Source organism: Cygnus atratus, chromosome 3, assembly GCF_013377495.2.
Source record: "Cygnus atratus isolate AKBS03 ecotype Queensland, Australia chromosome 3, CAtr_DNAZoo_HiC_assembly, whole genome shotgun sequence".
In the NCBI taxonomy this organism is placed as follows: domain Eukaryota; kingdom Metazoa; phylum Chordata; class Aves; order Anseriformes; family Anatidae; genus Cygnus; species Cygnus atratus.
The window spans coordinates 82,445,084-82,465,350 of NC_066364.1; the positions used below are offsets into that span (position 1 = coordinate 82,445,084).

The 20,267-nt window shown below is 36.6% G+C and overlaps 1 protein-coding gene across 1 annotated transcript; it reads left to right on the top strand.

Moving 5' to 3' along the window:
* The first annotated feature begins 1,855 nt into the window (after positions 1 to 1,855).
* Positions 1,856 to 20,240, top strand: EXO1 (exonuclease 1). The gene is given in 14 exon segments (XM_035558823.2): positions 1,856 to 2,240; positions 4,134 to 4,253; positions 5,106 to 5,229; positions 5,902 to 6,039; positions 6,271 to 6,483; positions 8,067 to 8,254; positions 9,031 to 9,127; positions 10,860 to 11,076; positions 12,043 to 12,298; positions 13,608 to 13,746; positions 13,748 to 14,083; positions 14,515 to 14,619; positions 18,580 to 18,773; positions 19,903 to 20,240. Coding segments are annotated over 14 exon segments (2,430 nt in total). The 5' UTR covers positions 1,856 to 2,079; the 3' UTR covers positions 20,045 to 20,240.
* The last annotated feature ends 27 nt before the right edge of the window (positions 20,241 to 20,267 follow it).

A 20,267-nucleotide genomic window follows, 5' to 3' on the forward strand; every position in this document is an offset into this window, starting at 1 on the left:
GACCAGACAGTCAAATTCTGTGAAATTTCAGGCAAAGTACTGCATTTAATTCCTCTTCATCCCTATCACTATTTTCCTTTGTACCAAGACGATATCATGATTTTTCAAACCCTTTCCACATGCAGACATGTCCTCTAGCCAGGATTTAATCACCAACCTCAGAGACCTCTACTAAGGGCAGCTTAATGAAGTAATTAAACATAATGCTTAAAAAAAATTAAAAAATCAGAAAATCAATTAAAAAAAAAAAAAAAGACTATTCCAATGCAGTGCTACTTTCTAGAGTGCTGGCAAGACTTGCGGCCGAGTTATCTCATTGCACACAGCTGGAAATATGCACAAGCTCCTGTATTTGTTTCCATTTTATGAGAGCTAACTCAACAAATGAAGGTTTTCTTAAGAGTGCAGAGAAAATTTGCATAATTAAGTATTGTGTGCATAGCCTTTCTTTGGTTCTAATCTTCTCCCCCTTCTTTACTGTTTCTAGACTGCACTTGCTCTCATTAGCAAAGATATGAAGACGTATTTCCTGAAGATAGGAAAAATCATGAATAAAATCAATCTGAGACTGTTTTAGGTTCCAGCAGTGTTGCCAGTAGGGAGAATTTAAGGCTGGCACTGTAGAGTGCCTTGTTGTCCTAGTCTGTGGCATGTGCAGACCACATGTTGGCTATCAAACTACATTTGACTGTGTTTAATGTGTCAAATAGGCAGACTGAGATACTGCAGCTGAATTGTAGCAGATGTTTAAATAGGAAGTCAATCCCATGCATGAGATGTCCCAAAACATTAACTTGATCTCTGAAATAAAAACGTTTCTTTCACGCCTTTTTTTATTTGTGTAGTTTGACTATCCTTGTAAAATTCCTCTGTGAACCACTTCAAATTTCAGTATGGGATATGGATGTTCCAGGCTTTGTTTTTAATGAAAGCAGTTACAGTAGTATGCATATACAGATTTAAATTTCTAACTTTAAGCACCAATCCTTACAGTAACCCCAAGGTTTCGCTGCAGTAACATCTGTCCCTGGCCTCTCCCCTTGTAGTCAGTGACCTACTTCCACTCTCTCCCCCCCTTCACTGGGTTAGTTGCGGGGCTAAGTCCTCGTCGCATCCTGCAAAACTCTGTGCTGCCTTTTGGCTCCAGTATATTTGGTGTTTGTAGTTTTCATGTTTGCTGTTATGCATACGCTGCCTTCAACTGCAGGTCACGGATCCTCTGCTGTAATTGAGCTGATCTGGAGTAATCGCTGTGAGGAACACTGGCAGAAGCGGTTTGTTCAGCATGACTGGCATCTCATGGCTCCCTTGGAAAACCACTTACAGCAACAGTATAGGCCTGACCGTTACTGTACCTTAGTGCCTTATTCAGCTCTGTTTAGATCTCCTTAAGTTTTTAGCTTTTTTAGTGTTTAGGTTCTTTACGTGTAGGTATTTTAAGGAGGCAACAGACACAAATACATTACACTTGTTTTTTCTGCATTTTTTTTTATTTTAACTTCTCACTATCAGAAAAAAATTTCTACATCCCAGGGTACACCCATGACCAGACAGCCGGGATAAAAAGAACAGAGAACAAATGCTGAGCACTGCAACGGCCCGACGGTTGCGGGACGTTGCCCATACGCTCCTCCAGGCGCCGACAAGCATCATTACCGCGCGCTGCCGGAACGGAACGGAACGCCCACTCCCACCCCACAGTCCCCTGAGAGGGACCGCCCCCGACCTCCGCAATGGCGCCCATTCCGAAGCGGGGGGGGGGCTCATTCCCGCCCTAACGCCTCGCGGGGCATGCCGGGGGCTGTAGTCCGCCGCGGGGAGGGCGGGGCGAAGGGCTGAGCGCGCGCTGCTTGAAAGCCCCGGACGGCCGCCGCGCGGGCAGCGCCTGGGCCTCGCTTTTTCCCCTGCAGCGAGGCAGCGGCGCGCGGGGCCGGCGGCGGTTGTGGGGCCGTTTCGTCCCCTCCCGGGCAGCGGCTGGGAGCCGGGACCGCCGCCCGGGTATTTGGGGGGCATCGGGCTCGGTGGGGCTGGGGATCCAGCAAACGCTTCGGGCTTCCCCGGTCCGGTGTGGGCAGCGCCATGGGGATCCAGGGCTTGCTGCAGTTTCTCAAGGAGGCCGCCGAGCCCGCGCACGTGAAGAAGTACCGGGGGCAGGCGGTGGCTGTGGACACCTACTGCTGGATGCACAAAGGCGCCTATGCCTGCGCCGAGAAGCTGGCCAAGGGGGAGCCGACGGATCAGTAAGTCGCTGTTAACGCTTCACCCTTGGCCTTTATACAAGCTAAAGGCTTGTTAACTTGATTTTTTTTGAGATAAAATCTCCTCTGGCTTCTGAGTGCTCGCTCCCAGTAGTGATTTTTGGAAGTGGAAATGCTGGCTGTAAGTAAATAGCTTTTCAGCTTCAGCTGGGCAAAACAAATATCCCAGTAAATACTGGGTGGCAGAATATATGCTAAAATATTTTAAGATACAAACACAGATAAGCTAAGCTTTTGGGTCGTGTCATCTTCCCCCCCCCTCCGCCCCCCAGCATGTCCCAAAAATCTAATCACTCGTAGGTTCTGTAGATATAAATCATGTCTCAAATACAGTATTATTTCCAGGAACCTTATTTGAACAAAGTGACTATAAATACTGCTGTGTGATGAAGCCTTGTAACAATACCAAGGCGTTCTGATAGGTGTGTTGTGCTCCATATAAAGTACCCTGCACTGATTTTTAGCTTTTTGCTTAACATTGTATTTTTAGTATCAGTAGCTCTTCTACTGTAACATGGATTTTTCACTTACATTACCATACCTTTAAGGAAGGAAATGAATAAAAACCGTGGCCATGATTCAAGTCCAGCTTTGGAGCCTGGGTCAGATTTGCATATGTTCTTGCCATCTCTTTGGAAAACTAGGTTTTAGATGTTTTAGATGGAAAAATTATTTTTAAAGAAGATGAATCTTTATCTCTTCAGAAATTAAACAACAGTAGTTAGTCTGGACTAGGCTTCATCTATGATATTTTTATTAAATGTCTGGTTGGAGATGAGAGAGTTGATAGCTCACAAATTGATTAAAATCTTTAATTCTTATGTCTGTTGATTAGAAGAACGGTAGAGTTTCATACAACTCTGCTACCTGCCTTTGAAGATAGTGGAAATCCCTTGGAGTTCTGAGAATAATATATTTCAGTTAAAAGAAATTGACAGGCAGAAAAAAAAAAAGGTATAATCATAGAAAACTGTGAAGTGATTGAACATAACTAAATGTATTTAATTAAAAATATATATTTTTCCATGTGCCTGTAATCACTGATCTTGGACTGGCACTTCAACAGTAGCGTGGAAATCCCTTCCACACTTTAAATTTCATCTGAATTGGGTTATTATATAGCTACAAACTTATTCACCCTTGTCTTTTAAAAATCATTATTATTTTTGGGTTTGTTTTGTAGCTCTAAATCCAGCTTTTTCCATGCTCATATTCTCAGAATAAATGCTCCTGCGTCCCCTTTCTTCCCCTCCCTGCCCCCTTAGTGGTAGAAAGGCTGCTGTTGCTGTTTTAAACTGTCTTTGAAAGACAGAAACGTGAAAAACCTTTTTCATTGATCATCGTAGTTTGTAATGCACTTACTGCTTACGGCTGCTGTTGACTTTAGTTACTGATGAAACGATCTTGTACAGATTTTTCTGTCCATAGCACATATCCACCACCTGAGCAAGAAGCAGATAGTTCCATGAAGAGAGGTTTCGTACCTCATCACTTCTCCACTCCACAAAAGTTCATTTACTGTGCCTTTCAAAAGGCTTCAGGGAAAGACAACGTTCTGTGCTTATCTGCTGCCTGTTTCCCTGCCCATTATGGACTGAGTTGCTAAAACTGAAATGACCCATGTTGAAACTTGCAAACTTTGGTAGTGTGCATCCTACTGTAGCAAAATCAAATTGAATGCTGCTTGAGTTCTTATGGTATTTTCCATAATAGCAGCAGTCAGTCCAGTTTTGAGCTGGGAGATAAAGCATGAATTTCTTAAAAAGGCATTTGTGTGTTCTTATTCTTTATGTGGTGCTAGGGAAATATGTTTCCAATTAAAATCTCTGAACAATAAAGTTTATTTTTCTTCTCTTACTCTTGTTGTTGATGCAGTTATGTAGCTTTCTGTATGAAACTTGTTGATATGCTCCTCTCATTTGGAATTAAACCAATTTTGGTATTTGATGGATGCACCCTACCTTCTAAAAAGGAAGTGGAAAAGGCCAGACGAGAGTAAGTATTGATTTGCAAGTAAAGTAGCATGTTTAACACTACAGTTCATTTTCATAGCTGGAAAAACTTCAGACTCGTTAGGTAGTAATCTTTGGTAAACTTTTCTGCAATATAGTGTTACTTCGCTTAATTTACGTTTAAAATCATACAAGCCTCTTCTTAGAGGTTTTATTCCAAAAATAGAAATGCACTTTATAAATGAAAGCACTTTTATAGAGGAAGGAAGCAAATCTCTGAGCATTACTTCCTGTAATGCGTTAAAAGCTTTCAGTTGAATCCACTGTTATGATCTCTCTGGTCAAAAATATTTATTCCCGATACAATTTTATCTAAAATAGATACCATCTTCCTTGTTCTCTACAAATCATCAGACAAACTGGTTTCTAGTTTGGATTCAGGTTTGTCCCTATCTATCAGGACATCTCACTGAAGCTGTGAGAATTTTACTTATCAGTTCTTCTGGGCATATGTTTCCTTCAGCGTGGAGCAAACAATTTCCAGTGTTTGAAACAAAATAATGTCTTCCCTCCTCCAAACCAGTGAGTATCTGACATCAGATACTCCCAAGATTTATTTTATTGCATCCTAAGGATGGGTGCAACTCTTCATTGCTGATTTCAGTTGTCACCGTTTTCTCACTATGTATTTCAACATGCCAATCTAAGCATTCTTTGTGATACAATGACTTGCAGTTACTCTTCAAATGTTACACAGTAGAATAGACTGGGGAAGTGCTCAGCTGCAAAACAATTGTTCCCCCTTTCCTATCAGTATCTCTTAGAAGAACAGTTATTATGGAGGACTAAGTGAAAAACAATCAGATGTTGGTGGATATTTTTACTTGTCTTTCAGGAAGCGTCAAGCTGGTCTTCTGAAGGGGAAGCAGTTGTTGCGGGAAGGGAAACTTTCAGAAGCTAGGGAATGTTTTGCACGCAGTGTAAATGTTACCCATGCTATGGCTCATGAAGTCATTAAAGTAAGTTGCTGGTGCTGTTGCGATCAACAGTTTAAAAAAAAAAAAAAACAATCTATACAATTAGTAGGATGTCTTACTCTGCTCTTATATGGTTGCACCACTACTGCATCTCCATAGGCAGGAAAGATATTCCCCACACCTCCTGTCTCTTAGTCTGTAACTGTACTGCATATACTAGGTTATGCTAGGTGTAGTTAAATTTAACTTTGCTTCAGATTTATCATGCCCAGTTTTCGAAATAGTAGTGACTTGTCAGTTAAAATACATCTCTTCTTAAAGCCATAAACTGCCTTTGATAACATCTAGAATTTTCTTTCTGCCATGAAAGATACGAAACTCCTTAAACACCCATCTTAGGATAGTTCCTGAGATAAAATTAAACTATAACGTGCATGAGTTTGAAGCTTGCAGCTGTGGTCAGTATGTGCAATGTTACAGACCAATGCAGGAAAGGCTGTTTTTGTAGACCAGTCTGTATAGGTCTGAACTCCTTGAAACTTGGATTTTAAATGTGAAAAATAGGGCTTTAATTGGCAGAGGATGTGAGGGGTGATTAAAAAATAAAAATCAATATTTCAGTTCTTTGAAGTAGGAGTTCTTTTGTTTCTAGGTGTCTAAGATGATTGCTGAAAATTGCTGTTAAATGCTTGTATGTTTCCTGTTTATGTACAGGCTGCACGAGCCCATGGAGTTGATTGTATTGTGGCTCCTTATGAAGCTGATGCTCAGTTGGCTTATCTTAATAAGGCTGGCTTGGTTCAAGCTATAATTACAGAAGATTCTGATCTTTTAGCTTTTGGATGTAAAAAGGTATGGAAGAAAACATTAAGAGCCCTTACCTCTCACTGCTATGTTAAAAACAGAGTTCAAAGTTGCTAAATATGTTTGACTTTACTCCATTACAATAATTCATGGAAACTGAAGAGATAAGAATAGCACCTCTGTTATTTCCATCAAGTGCGACAAACTAGCGTATGTACAAATGGAACACTGAGCTTGTACAGGTGAAAATCATTGTTTTCACTTCCTCTTAATTTCCAGGTGTTTTTGAAAATTGACAAGTTTGGAAATGGACTAGAAATAGATCAAGCTCGATTAGGAAACTGCAAGCAGCTTGGAAATCTTTTCACAGAAGAGAAATTCCGCTACATGTGTATTCTTTCTGGTTGTGACTACCTCCCATCAATCCATGGAATTGGGTTAGTTAAAGCATGCAAGTTGCTAAAACTTGCTAACAATCCAGATATTATAAAGGTAATCTTGCTTTAGCACTCTGTGTTGGGTATTTGGGGGTCTGTATCTGCGTTTCTGATGTTAACACTGAATTGAAAATGTGTGGTTCTTGGCTTTCTCTGTTTTGAGAAGAACATGACCTTCCAGTACCTAAAGTACACTCTTATTTCTTTGGAGGAGGGGTAGGACAGAGAATTTTATTTTATTCCATTTTTGTGTTTAATTATATATATAGACATAGACATTTTTTTTTCCATAATGTCTCTAGTATATAAAAAATGGTATAGTGCAAAATAAGGTAACTTTTTTCCTATGTAATGAAAGCAATTCTAATATTAGGAATTACAGATGCTAAGAGTGGGAATAACTTCTGTCTAGACAGTAATGGAGAAGAGTTTAAAAGCTATTAAGAAAAGTACTTTCCATGCCTGTCCTGGAGGCAGGTAAATCTAATCCAAAAAAGTACTTTCGTATGCAGTCTAACTTTCTGCGTTATCATCTTAAGTTACATGTATGCTTCAGTGTTTTCTCTCTTGCATGCTGTACGCAAATAACTGTTTTCAGTTTTAAAATGTTTTTTCATGTAAAGCATGCATCAAATTAATTGTGGAAGTAGAAAAGAAACTGAGCTTTTCCCATTCCAATAATGATTTCCTTTAAGCTAATGTACTTCTGCTTTTTTGTGAGCACAATGGCAGTATTTCACTTGAAAAGCTTTTCACCTAGTAAATTGTCACGTGACTCCTCACTACTGTTTTCCAACAGTGTTTTTTGGAAAGTCAAAAGATGCAAAGTAGTCCAACAGTGCCCATCAGAATTGGTATCTCTTACTAAGATTAGTAAATGGTCTGTATTTAGGATACGTGACCAAATACACCTGTTTTTTTATCTGGGGAGGATGAAAGATTCTTGTCTTTGGCAGTAAGACAGAATTGATCTTCAAAACAATATAATTTGCCTTCAGTGGAACTGAAAAATGCAATGGTCAGTGAATTATTAGGAACTTATTGTAGTGTGGTTCGGTAACAATGTATAGGAGGAACTACTGAATAAATCTGTATTTTTATGGCCAGTAATGGGGGAAAAATGTGATTAGTTCAGCTTTTTCCTACAATAAAAGCATCCATATACTGCTTTCATTTTTTGGTAATATGAATTATAAAATTTGATGTCCATTAATCTTAACAAATATACCTTGAGGAGACGTTCTGTATTCCTATTCAGATTTCATATTTATTTCTTGGACAAGAAGACTTTATTACTTGGGTTGTGTTATTTCTGTGATGGTAAACCACTTAAAGTGGCAAAACAAGACTTCCTCCTTACCCCTCTTCTCATCCCCTATCTAGTTTAAGTCGTTTTTTTGCTATGGGACACATACATTTAACGGCAAGCAAAGTTATCTAGTAATTGAAGCGTAATTACGCTTTTGTGGATGTTGAGTTTCTTGAGAACTGTATTTGTCTTCACATAATGCTTCTATTATGTGCTAAAATTGAAATTCTCTTTAAAACTCTGAAGGTCTTGGAATAATATTTTTAAAGATAACTATGGGAATTTATTTGTTTAAATGCAGCGGTTAAGCAGATTTTTTTTTTGGACAGGTTATTAAGAAAATGGGGCATTACTTGAAGATGAATATAACCGTATCAGAAGAATACATACAGGGTTTTACACGTGCCAATAATACATTCCTTTATCAGTTAGTTTTTGATCCTGTCAACAGAAAATTAGTTCCTCTGAATGTGTATGCTGATGATATTGATCCAGAAACACTAATTTATGCAGGACGGTATCCTTTCTGTAATGAAATAGTGGGGGCAAAATAGGTGGGAACAGTTATGGTGTCTTACATTGTTTTCCATTGCATCTCTGCTATTGGCTAAAGCCTGCATGCAGTCTTATAAAGGTTGTTTTTCCTTCTCTTTTGCTCTGGTCTTTTTTTTTTTAAGCACAGTGGTTAACTGAATATTAAGAAATGACCTATCACTTTAAGTGGAAGCTATGTCTTTTTCTAAATGTAGACTGCAATTTCTTAAACACAGGTTATATTTCAGCGGTTTAAGTTCTTTGTGACTGTTTTTAGTTTGTGCCTGTGTTGTGCGTTACCTCTGCCACTCTAATTCTTGCTGTAAGCACCTAATCTATGCGTTCACTGTTTGACCAGATAGCCTTCCTACAAAACAAGTAGCATTTCACCACTTGTGTCAGAAATTTCCTCATGGAAAAAGAAGAAAGAGGAGACCAGTTAAGTAATTACTAGTTGTGTATGTTTTTCAAGCTGATTAATCTCTGGTGTTTCCAGAGGCTAGGAAGAAGAAGGATGGCAACTTTTCTGTTAATGATTGAAGGCTTTCCTTTCAACTTTACAGGTTTGCTGAGCATTGCAGATCTACTATGATTGCTGTTGCATCAGATTAAATAGGCTAGTAGTAATAACGCTTGTGGATAATATTCTATCAATACTTTTTTAACACAAAACTGAAAGCAGCTGTTCTGACATTAATGCTACATTTCTTGAAATTTGTTGTAATATTCAGATATTTTCCTTTAATGCAATGGGGACAGACACTTTGGTGATACAACTGCTTTTCAAATTGCCATTGGCAATATTGATATTGATACAATGGAATGCATCGACAACTATAACCCTGATACTGCACAGGTAATACCTTTGTTCTAAAGCTATATACTAAGATAATGACATGGGTTTGAACATGAACATTCATGGAAAAATACAGTTGAATGTTATCCGCAACTGACTTGGCAGTGAAAGCTGTTCTGTTACTAATGAAATAGTATTTTTCAACAAGCATACTAAGTATGATTCAAAGAACAATCCAACATAAAAGTTTCACTTTTTTAATTTCAGATTATGAGTAGCATATTCATATTTCCAGATACAAAAGTCTCTTTGAAGAGACACCTAGCCTACGAAACTTTTCAGCATCTTCAAAAACCTCTTAATAGTAATTACTGAAAACACTAACAGCAGTTACTGTTGACTTTACAACTCATCTAGTCACTAAAGAGTCCACAAGGTAATGCCAGATGCTGATGCATTCTGGCAGTTTTGCAAACTCTCACACAAAATGAGCTGTTTGTATGCCACTTGAAAAATGAAATTTACATTTTTAATAGTTATAACCAGTAAAATCTTAGTATGTCATCTAGAAGATGCTGGAAAATGTAAATACAAGGGCGTGACTTTAAGAGCCATTGTTTTATGACTGATTGCTGTTCTGATAACGCCTGCTTTTTAATTTTCTGACTATTCCTTTGTTTTAATTGTTAGTTCTTGGGTCACTCTGCTTATTTTGACAGTGGCAAAATGTATTTGCCATCATGTTCTTTTCCTAGTTTTGTGTAGTTTTTCATTTTGCTTTAAAGTTTCTGAAAAAAGTAGGCTGATAAATATTCTGATCTAAATGGTCCTTGAGCACCTTAAATATCTAGGAAAGTAAGTGGTCAGGAGAAATGATTTGATTACATGCAGAATAATCCTGAATGGATTCTTGTCATGTAATACTTTCTTCTGATCTAAGATGAGAAAGTTTATGTAAGTAAATAATTGTGCAGCCTAGACTGCACCTTTGCACAATTAAATCTTTTTTAAACCTCCTTAATGGACATGTTAGTAAGCAAAGTATGGACAACAATAGGAACAATAAAATACTTTGAAATCTTCTTTGAATAACTGCCTACATTCTTCTATTCTTACCTTAAAAAAATATATAAAAAAATAAATAAAAATCCAGGGCATGGAAAGCTTTTAATGGAGAACTTTGTGAGATATGTGAGACTTGGGATTTTTGTTTCCTCTTCTGTCTTGACTGTATGCATTTACAGTAGAAGACTTGATCTCGATTAAATTAGCTAAATGTTTGTATTGGGGCATCCAGAGAAGATGACCATAAATCAGGTGACCGGTGGCTTACAAAATCCTTAGATCTCATTCTCTGTACAAGTAAATTGATATTCCTTAAGGCATTTGACTTTGTTTTACTTTCAGACATTTTTAGTAAGTCCTTAATCCTGTTTACAGAAGTAACTAATTTAAAAAGAAAACTCTCAAGGTGATTAGGGGTGCATATTTCTTCCAAGTATATATTATTATGAGGATAGTATTTTCCCAAATTAGGCTTTTGGAGTAGAAGTAAACCTCTAACTTTGAGAAGAGCAGTTAGTCACTTGTGGCGTTTAGGAATAAAGAAGTCATGACAGCACAGAGTAAAAAGAAAGTGTAAGAAATGTGGGAACAAAAAGAAAATGTTTGTGTAGAGTAGCCATGTCAGCAATGGTTGTGCAAATGTCAAAATGCCCTTATGCCAAATCAGGAAGTCTTATTTAGAAGGCAAATTTATAAGCCTATGTCTGACTTACAATTTTTTTTGTAGCCTATGCAGCAGAGAAGTCGTGACTGGAATGACAGACATGCTAATCATATAAATAGCATTTGGAGCAGAGACTACAAGCTTGGCCCTAGTACAGATACTGTTCCTCATATAACTCATTTACCTGAGAAATCAACAACCAAAGGCACTGAGAAGAAAATCAGTATCAAAGGGTTAAAACTTCCGGGCAAAGAGCTCTTAGCAAAAAGGCGAAGAAGTGGTATGTTCTTATTTAATAAATAATAGAAGGTAGTAGAAAAGAAAGGATTCTATCTTTGACATGATGGCATGAGATTTTGGAGGTATAAAACTAACTTTTGTTGTTTGTGTGCTGTTTTTAACAATCTGCAAGACTGGAAAAAATAATATAAAAGCCTTAGTAACAATCAAGTTTGGCGGCAAACTTTCTGCAGCAGTTTATTTTTGCTGTGATTTATTATAAAATTTTTGTCCTCGACTGCAATTTTTTTAATACAATTTGCTCAATTTTTTAGCTATTTTGGGTTTAATTTCTATCTTTTAATAGTATGCAAAGAAATAAAAATGGTTATCTTTCATAGAGATGAGATTTAGCTGCATAGAAAACTTAGTTTTCTGTACTCTTCTAACACTGTGCTGCCTAGTTCTGTTGCCTTGGTACCCTTTGCTCCAGTTTTCTGAAGTTGTAGATCTGTGCTACCTTGTCTTATATACCTAAGACAAGTTATATGGACACCTAAGTTATATGGGCTGAAATAATCTGTCTATTTATAAAAAGAGCTCTCTGCTCCCATTGTACTTCACTTGATAGGTTGAGTATTTTCTCTTCATCTGCATCCTTCTTTCTGTTGATGCTACTAGGGTTTCTTCTTTGCCTTTGTTACTCCTGGTATTTTCCTATTCCTTGGTTTATCAAAATTAACTAGTTCAATAGCCACATGCTTTTAGCTTAGTATTTTTAAAGGAAATTTAAATTTGAATTATAATGTGCACTCTTTTTAATCTCAGCTGTTATGCCTTTGCTCCACCTACCTTTTCAAAGTTACTTTAAGCCTATGTACTAGAAAATAACAGTGTTTAAAGACTTCTGAACTGTATTGTCAAGAATACTTTTAAGCCTGTGAGGTTAAATAATGTGATGTTCAGTCTTTTCATAACCATTTAATTCTAGAACAAGCTTCTACAGTGATTCTTAAATTGTCTTTAGATTTGGAAGAACTCTCGGATGGAGATCTGTTGAACCAGTATTCATTTTCAAAAGCGAAAAAATTCAAGGAGGAAAGTGATGAAAATGCTCAGCCACAAAATAACGTCTCTGCAATACGAAGCAGTGATTCTTCAGGGAATTCTGCCACTAAAGAAAACTCTAACTCCCTGCCCAGAGTTAGAAATACATTTGCTTCCTTTCTGCAAAGGAAAAACAAGCAGAGGGATGCTGTAGTTGTTCCAGGAACAAGAAGCAGGTATGCTTGCATCACATGTTTCAGTAAGTAGCAAGATACGATTTGATATCCTGGTTGCTGAAATAACTTGAATACTGAAAAAGAGAAAAACAGTACTTCATTTTTTTTCTGCACCTGTAGTCTTGAGCTGAGATGGAGAACCCCTTGTGCTAGACATGAAGTATGTGAGATATATAAGTAAAGATATCATAAATAGATACATAAGTAAAGAATATCAACTTTTTTTTACTGTAGTAATGAGGGCTGTGAAGCAATTCAATACAGTCTAGATTCAATACGGTCTAGTTTCTGGATATCAGTTAGCTAGGAATTGGCCATGCTATTACAGGTCACGTGATAACCATATTTTTTAATAATAAGAAATGTAGCTTCTTTGTGCCACATAAAAAAGCAGCTACTTGTGTATTGACATCTTTACGTTTTTTTGTTTCAAAGCTGTACCTGGTCACACTGTCTGACAACTCTTTTTACCCAATCCCATTCAGATGATGCTCCTTATTTCTGCACCAGCACTTTGAGAAGAGGAACTTTGTGTTTCTCTGGTTTTTGGTTGGTTGTGTTTGACTACAACTATTTGTTGTATATTTGTTGAATTTTTTTTACAAATGATTATCACAATTCTGTCTTACTATCTTACTGTGATTTTTACCTTAAATAATCTAAAGATTTGCATGCTTCAAAGATGTCTTTGTAAAATAATCTCATACTGACGTTTTCTAACTTGCACCCTCCTGAGCTCAGAGATTTGTTACATTGCATCAAAGATTAAGAATTGCTAGTGGTGGTAGCTTTTTCTCCAAATAAATGCCCAGTTTGCTTAAAAAAAAAACAAAAACAAACAAACCCGACTAGTACTTGCATTTCAGAGCTGCTGCCATAGAATGAGAACAGATTCGAGATTCCTCAATAAGAAGAAGCACTGAAGAATTTCATCACTACTTAGCTTTATAACGATTAATGAATATACCCTTAAATTTTGTAGGATTCCTAGATCCTTTCTTTTTCAGCTGAAGAACTTACTAGTATCTTTAGTCAATGAACACTGCATTTACAGATGCTTTTTCTAGTGAAACATAAAATGACAACATGACTTTACATGTCTCTTAAATGCTGTCAGGAAGGACTAGAAGATTAAGACCATAGTGACTTGCCCATGGTCAAAATAATCTGTCTGCAAGTGCAATCCAAAAATCCAATGGATATGTAGAGGTAACTGTTGGATTTTGGAGATGAAATACTCATTTGCAGTGACTTTCTTCTTTGTTGCCTTCACCAGTATTGTATTTAATTTCTTTTTTTTTCCCTTTAGGTTTTTCTGCAATGAAGCAGATGAGCTTGATTGTAGAGCAAAGGATGACAGTGATCAAATTCAAGATGTTGAGGGGGATTGCAAGAAACAGGAGGCAAAACATGTAGCAGAAGATGCTTCTCTGTTTTCAGGAACTGAAAAAAACAAGGACTACCTCATCGCTTCCTGGAGAAACACAGAAAAGTTGCTTCCGGTGGTTTAGCAGCCTTGGAAATAATTCAGGAAATCCTTGTCTATCTCATATTGTATCTTCACAGCACTTTGACCAACAGAGAAGCAACTGTGTGGCATCCCAGGCAGATGACATTAATGGAGTACAAGCAGAGAGTGGGGTGGTGTGTGAATCGGATGAGGAATCCTCCCCCTTAACAGAACTGAACTGTTCCTCGCAGTCTCAAGGGTCTTGTGAGCCATCAGAATGTAATTTGGAGTCTCCAAAGACACCCCCAGTGTGTAACAACAATTCAGAAACAGAAGTAAGAAAACAAGACTTCTCAGCATTAGCTTTTACTTTTCATTAAGGAAGAAATTAGGCTGTGAATTCTCTTTAATTGATACTCTGCAGATTATGTAACTCCTGCTCCCACAACTTTTTGGTGTTTATTACACTTGCGTAGTATAGATTGACTTACTAACTTAAATCAAGTCTGTTCTTTACATTTGTTTTTAGTCTCTCCATTGTGTGACATTGCAGTGGTTGGCATGCTTTTATTCTGTTTCTGTAATTGTTGAAGAAGTCCTGTCACCTTGTGTGTCAGCATAGTGTTTCTTACTAAAAGTATGCTCAGGATTTTGTGTAAGTTCTTAGAATTACTGAAAACGTGCATTATAACTTATAGATGTGTGGATATAAAAACATGCACAATGTAAAAAGGTGTTTTAAAGCCAAATGACTTTTTCTTTGAAGGAATTTAGCTCTACTTCAAAACTGGCTGATAATCGATGTACTCAGAGGCCTCCAGTAACTTCTGCTGTTCAAACTGACAGAAAGAATATGGTAGTAAAGATCAAGGTGAGAATTCCTTTAATTTTACCATTGATTTTCAATGTTCAGTAGAAGTAGTCTCTTGCTAGTTCTTTCACTAAAAGTTCTAGAATGAATATTTAACAATGTGCCTGTTAGCAAAAGAAAATTGTTTTCTTACTCATCTGTATCAGAGCTGAGATGAAATATAACCAGGCCCCCTATGACTGATGTGGCTGCAACTTTGGGGGTTTTAAATACTTCAGCATAAATTAAGTAGTCAAGATATAGAAAAATTCTTCTTAGTTTTCCTCTGGCATGTTAAATATTTAAGTTTTATGATGCAAATTGCAGTTGTGTTCAGGTAAAGTCATCCATACAAATAGTCAAATAGGATTATCTTATGAATCTACTGGTTCAGCAGTCTCCTGTTCTTTGGCTAGAAAAAGCATGCTTAAATTTAAAAACCTGGAAAGGTTTTAATGAAGCATCCTTGTTTAGTTGCTTTAGTTATAGCCATTGTTTGACATTTGACTCTCCTTTCACGTTGAGTCTACACTTTTTCCTTCACAGTCAATGCTTTAGTTAAGTTTCCTGTTGGGCACCCTTAATTAGTTACATTTCCTGTTGGGCACCCTTAATGTTCTTTCTCTGGGGTTTCTTAAATGCCTAACAATGAATTTGCATTCCCTGTCTTCAAGGCATTTGTAAGAGCTTTACCCATCTATCTAGATTACAAAACTTTTAAAACCTTAACATCTGAGAGTGTTCTAGTTCCTTAGATGTTGTCTTTAGAATTGGCCAAAAGATTGTTAAATCAAAAGACACTTCCATCCTTTTGAATATACCCCTACTAGCTTCTTTCTCATAGATTAAAAATCACAATCTTTTTGCAAAAGAGTACTGTTTTATGCAATAGTGGCACCTTGTGGTTACTTTATTAATTTCTGTGTTAAGCTAGGACTTGCATCTTCTCCATTCTGAAACACCTATTTACAAAACTGATGCTTTTTCATTAGAATAACATTTTGTCTGCTTCTCTTCAGCAAGACTAAGCAATGAAATGAAATTATCCTGAGACTGAAAGTTGTATGACTTTGCTTTCAATAACGTGTTTAATCTGTTTTGCTTAAATAGTCATTACTTGCATTAAAGGTATATTGAGAGAAGGAATATATTAAATATTGGGCAATACATGGTATTAAGGTACTGAGGTAATGTAAATATAATCTAATCATATTTTCAGGATGCTTGGAGCTGTTCAGGCAATATAAATCAGCTGAAAATCCATCATGACAGTAAGGTTATTTTAAACCAGGCTTCTTGGCCGTGCATTCTCTCTGCTACCTTTATGTGCTAGCAATAATACTTAAAATCAGCTGGATTGGAAAAATTACCTGACTGAAATGTCACTTGACAACAACAACCAAAAGGTTAGTTGTGGAACTTTGGCTCGCCCATACCCACAAGCTCTTGTGGGTTGTAGTACCACTGAGACCACTGGAACAAGTAGCCAGAATTGAAGGCATGGAATGGATATGAGAAGCACCCCTTCTGCCTCAATTTTCCCTTAGGCTTGCTAACTAGAAGTGTAAAACAAGGAAAATCTTTACTGGTACTAAGTACCCAAGAAGATAATGAAGGGAATAGTGAGTTCTGGATTTAGCAAAGAAGCGGATGATCACTTAAAACATAAATTATTCTGATTTTGGTGATCTAAATAACATGGCTGATCTTTAGCGAAATCTAATAATCAAGGGAGGTGGTGTGGGGAAGCTGTCAGCTTTTGCTCTGGTTCCAATCTAGAATGCAAAGTGCCTAGCCTCTGAATTCTAATGTTAAAGCTAACAGAAGCTTTTCTCTAATCAGTGCCTATAAAATAATGAGTTCTCTAGGACCTTGTAGTCAATTCTGTGGTAGCATTCCAGCTGTGTTTTTTACTGCTCATTATTGCCCCATAAATTGTGATCTCAACAAAGAGGCTAATATTGACGAAAAGAAAACAATCTACTCTGGTTTAAAGTTTTTAATGGGTACTGAACCTGCAGCTCTGCCTCCTTTGGGATTGGTTAATTTAGCTTACAGGTCTGATGTGCTTCAGAACCACAAAAAGAAACGAAGTGTTATGGGCAAGTGTACACATTTTGCAAAATGGCTGAGGTGATAAGCAGCAAAAAATTGTAAAGCAAGGTTTTTAGGATTTATTTCTATTCCTCCCAGTACTCTCCTAACTTCTTAGTATGCATTTTAAATATATTTCAAATCTGTTTGGAATTCCAAGATCTGCATAGTTTATTCAGGTAGAAATAATGTCACTTCAGTTAACAGAAAACTATATACCAAGTATGTGGTGAGAGGATGGGACAAAATGAAATGTTATTTTGGAAAGAACTGACATATGAGGTCTTTGAAGAAGACTTTTAACATCTATGATATATTAAAAATAAAATAAAAGTCGGTCAATAGCTCCCCCTCATACAACCATTCGCATTTTCTGAAGCACCTGAGGTAGGCAGAGCTGTGCCTGCCTTCTTTAGATGGTCCAGCAAAACAGATGTTGATTAATTTAGAGCAAAATGTTTCATTCTTAATGTCCAAATGGGAAAATTATTGGCATTAGTTAAAATGTATGTGTCCTAAACGCTAATCTTACGTAGCAGACTTTATGTATAATAAGAAATTTTTAAAACTACGGACATTCAGTTTCCTCTGCAGCTGTTGTATTATATTTTAATAATTATTTTGATCTTCATCATTACAAACACAAAATAACAGACTGGAAGTGAATGATCACTTTGAAGCTAGTAATTTTGAGGAGTAGGTATTCTACAGTTAGGTAGTAGAATGGATCAGACAGTAAAATGTTGTTCTAGTGCTTCAAATTAGCTACTTCCCCAAAAACTGAGGAAAACTACAAGAATATGTAAGACAAAAAATGTTAGATAATGTGAATGGGCCATTTGTGAACTTCTCTGGCAGAGGAAGCTAACTTTTTCTAGGAGTGCATTACATTCATTGAATTATTGTTATATACTTATAGCACAAATAAGAAGAGGTGAAATAGATAACCATCGGTATAATCTTTAACTTATGAAATGTGGTAAGCTACACAAAAGTAGGAAAAAAAGTCCAGCTGATCAGGCTGAAGGGTATTTCTTTTATTGTTAAAATAAACTCACTACTCTTTGTGAATGAAACTGCAGAAGAGGAGAAAAAATCAATAACCTATCAGTATTCGAAAGGGTGAAAGTAGCATTTGACAGGACTATAAGTAATTGTGGTTAGGGATGATAGCATAAAATGTAAAAAATTACACTAACATTTGCAGGAATTAGGTCTTGTCAAAATCAGTTATGTGCTTGTAAATATCAAGGAACAGATTCGGTGCTTGAAAACTGGTAAGAGAATTGAAAACAAGATATGCATTTTTTAACAAAAAGGATATCTCATCGCTAGAATAAATTATCTGCTGAAGCGAAGCATTTTGCTTTAGTTGAGGTCTTCAAACTTCTGACTGGTTTCCTTTGAGATGTGTGTTCTAGCCAAGCACAACTGCTTTGAATTCCAGGTACAGAGAAAAGTCCAGCTGGAGGTATAGTAATCCTTGGGGTACTGATACTTTTCAGAGTGATACCAGAGGGTGGCTTCTCTTAAAATTCTGAAGGTGGACTTGAAAATTTTTTGTGGTGTTCTTGTGGGGGGGGGGGGAAAATACAGTAGACTTTAAAAACTGCGTTTCAAAGAAATGTGCTTTTGCAACTCCTTAAAATGCAAGGACCTACAAATGCTGTTTTGCCAGTTCTCAGAGCTGCATTATCTCTGTGTGGCACAAATCATTTTCAATTAGAGAAGCTATGCAAATATATGTTGTTGGGGCTAATCAGATTGCATTATCTCAACGCAATGTAAAGCTCTTCTATTTTTCTGATTATAAGCATCTATTTTTCTGATACAACGTTATAGGTTTTCATTTTAACCATTTATAATTTAATATTAAAAATCTCACAGGTTCCTGGCTTACACAAATCCAGTTCAGTAGGGTCACGTATTGTGACAAAACTCAAGCCATTGATACCAGCTAAAGTAAGTGGATTAAGAAAGAAACTGTCACCTGTGCAGAAGAGAAATCACTGTGATGCTGAAAATAAGCTGGGACTGCAAGCCACCATTAGTGAACTATGGAAAAATTTCCAGTTTAAAAGGTAAGTTGCTTTAACCCTTTAGTCAGCAGCCTGTGAAGTTTTTAGAATTTTTTCCACAGGAAAAAATTTCAAAGCAGACTCTATACATGTTTGCTCCAAACAATTCAATAAAGATAACAGCTTATGATAGATATCTTCTACATACAGTTCTTAATTTCCTAAGCCAATTCACTTATTCATTATTCAATATAACCATGAAGTATGATTTCTGGTAAATATGCTCTTCTAATTAATTTTTTCTAACCAGCAAGAGCTCTCGACTAAAATCCATTATTGAGGTAGTGCACTTAGTATAACATAATTTATATGAAAGATATTGCTATTAGGTTTGACATCAAATACTGAAAGGCGTTTCTTAGCCTAGATGCAAAAGCTGCGTTAAAAACTGTCAGACTTAACTGAAAGCAAGGTTGTTATTATTTAACTTTGTATGCCTCTCACATTTTGGGATGGCTGATCATCAGTTCTGTTCTGCTTTCAAAGTGATAGAGAATTGATGGAGTGTTCTTCTGGATAAACTGAAGATATACATATTTTTTACCTACTACTTAATTTTATGTAGTTAAAATAGCCGTTTATTAGCTTTTAGGGGATGTTTTTTCTTGTTTCTCAAAATATTTTCACTGCTGACAGGACTTACTTGGATCTGAATGTTTTATTTATTGCTTTTGCAGATTTTAAGTGTTTTGAAATTAGTCTTATGTCTTAGGACAAATATATTTTTTTGATGGCAAATATCATGTGGGACACTAAAATGTTTTGTCCTGACCTCAAGATTCACGGGATAGATAAGATACTACAGTTCTTCAGAAGACTAGATGTTAAGGAAGCATGCGCCATATTCTACTGTGGGTTACACATACTGTGCTTCAAATGCAAAGCTAGTAATTACTTTATTTACAGGCTATCTGAAACCATTTAAATAACTTTAGTGAAATTGTTCAGCAGTAGTGAAATTGGACCTAAAACTTTCTATCATAGACTTTTGTTCTGGTCATACTTGTGGATCAGTGGGTAGTTGGGTGAGGGGTCTTGTTTTGAATCAACCCAAATGTTCTTACAGGTGTGTCGTTAGAAACATATAATGTCATAACATTGCTGGGTTTTGTTTTGTCTCTTTTTTGCACAGAGATTATGAAAAACTTCCTTCTTGTAAAAAGTCAGATCCGTTGTCTCCAATCAAAGATAACATCCAGCTCACTCCAGAAACAGAAGAAGAAATCTTTAATCATCTTGAACATAGTCATGTTCAGAGAGCTATATTCCAATGAATTGTATGCTGTGCATAGTAGAATTCATTTTTAATCATTGTCAAAATTTATCTTCTGGATCTTGTCAATATCAACAAGATGTTTGAAAATCAACTGTATGTTTTAGTCTGACTTGATTTGTCATCTCTTTTTATAAAAGCAAGTTGAAATGTACAGTTTTATACAGACTGGAATAAAGCCTTCATTGTCTCTGTTATCTTGTTCAAAGCTTAATACTAAACTT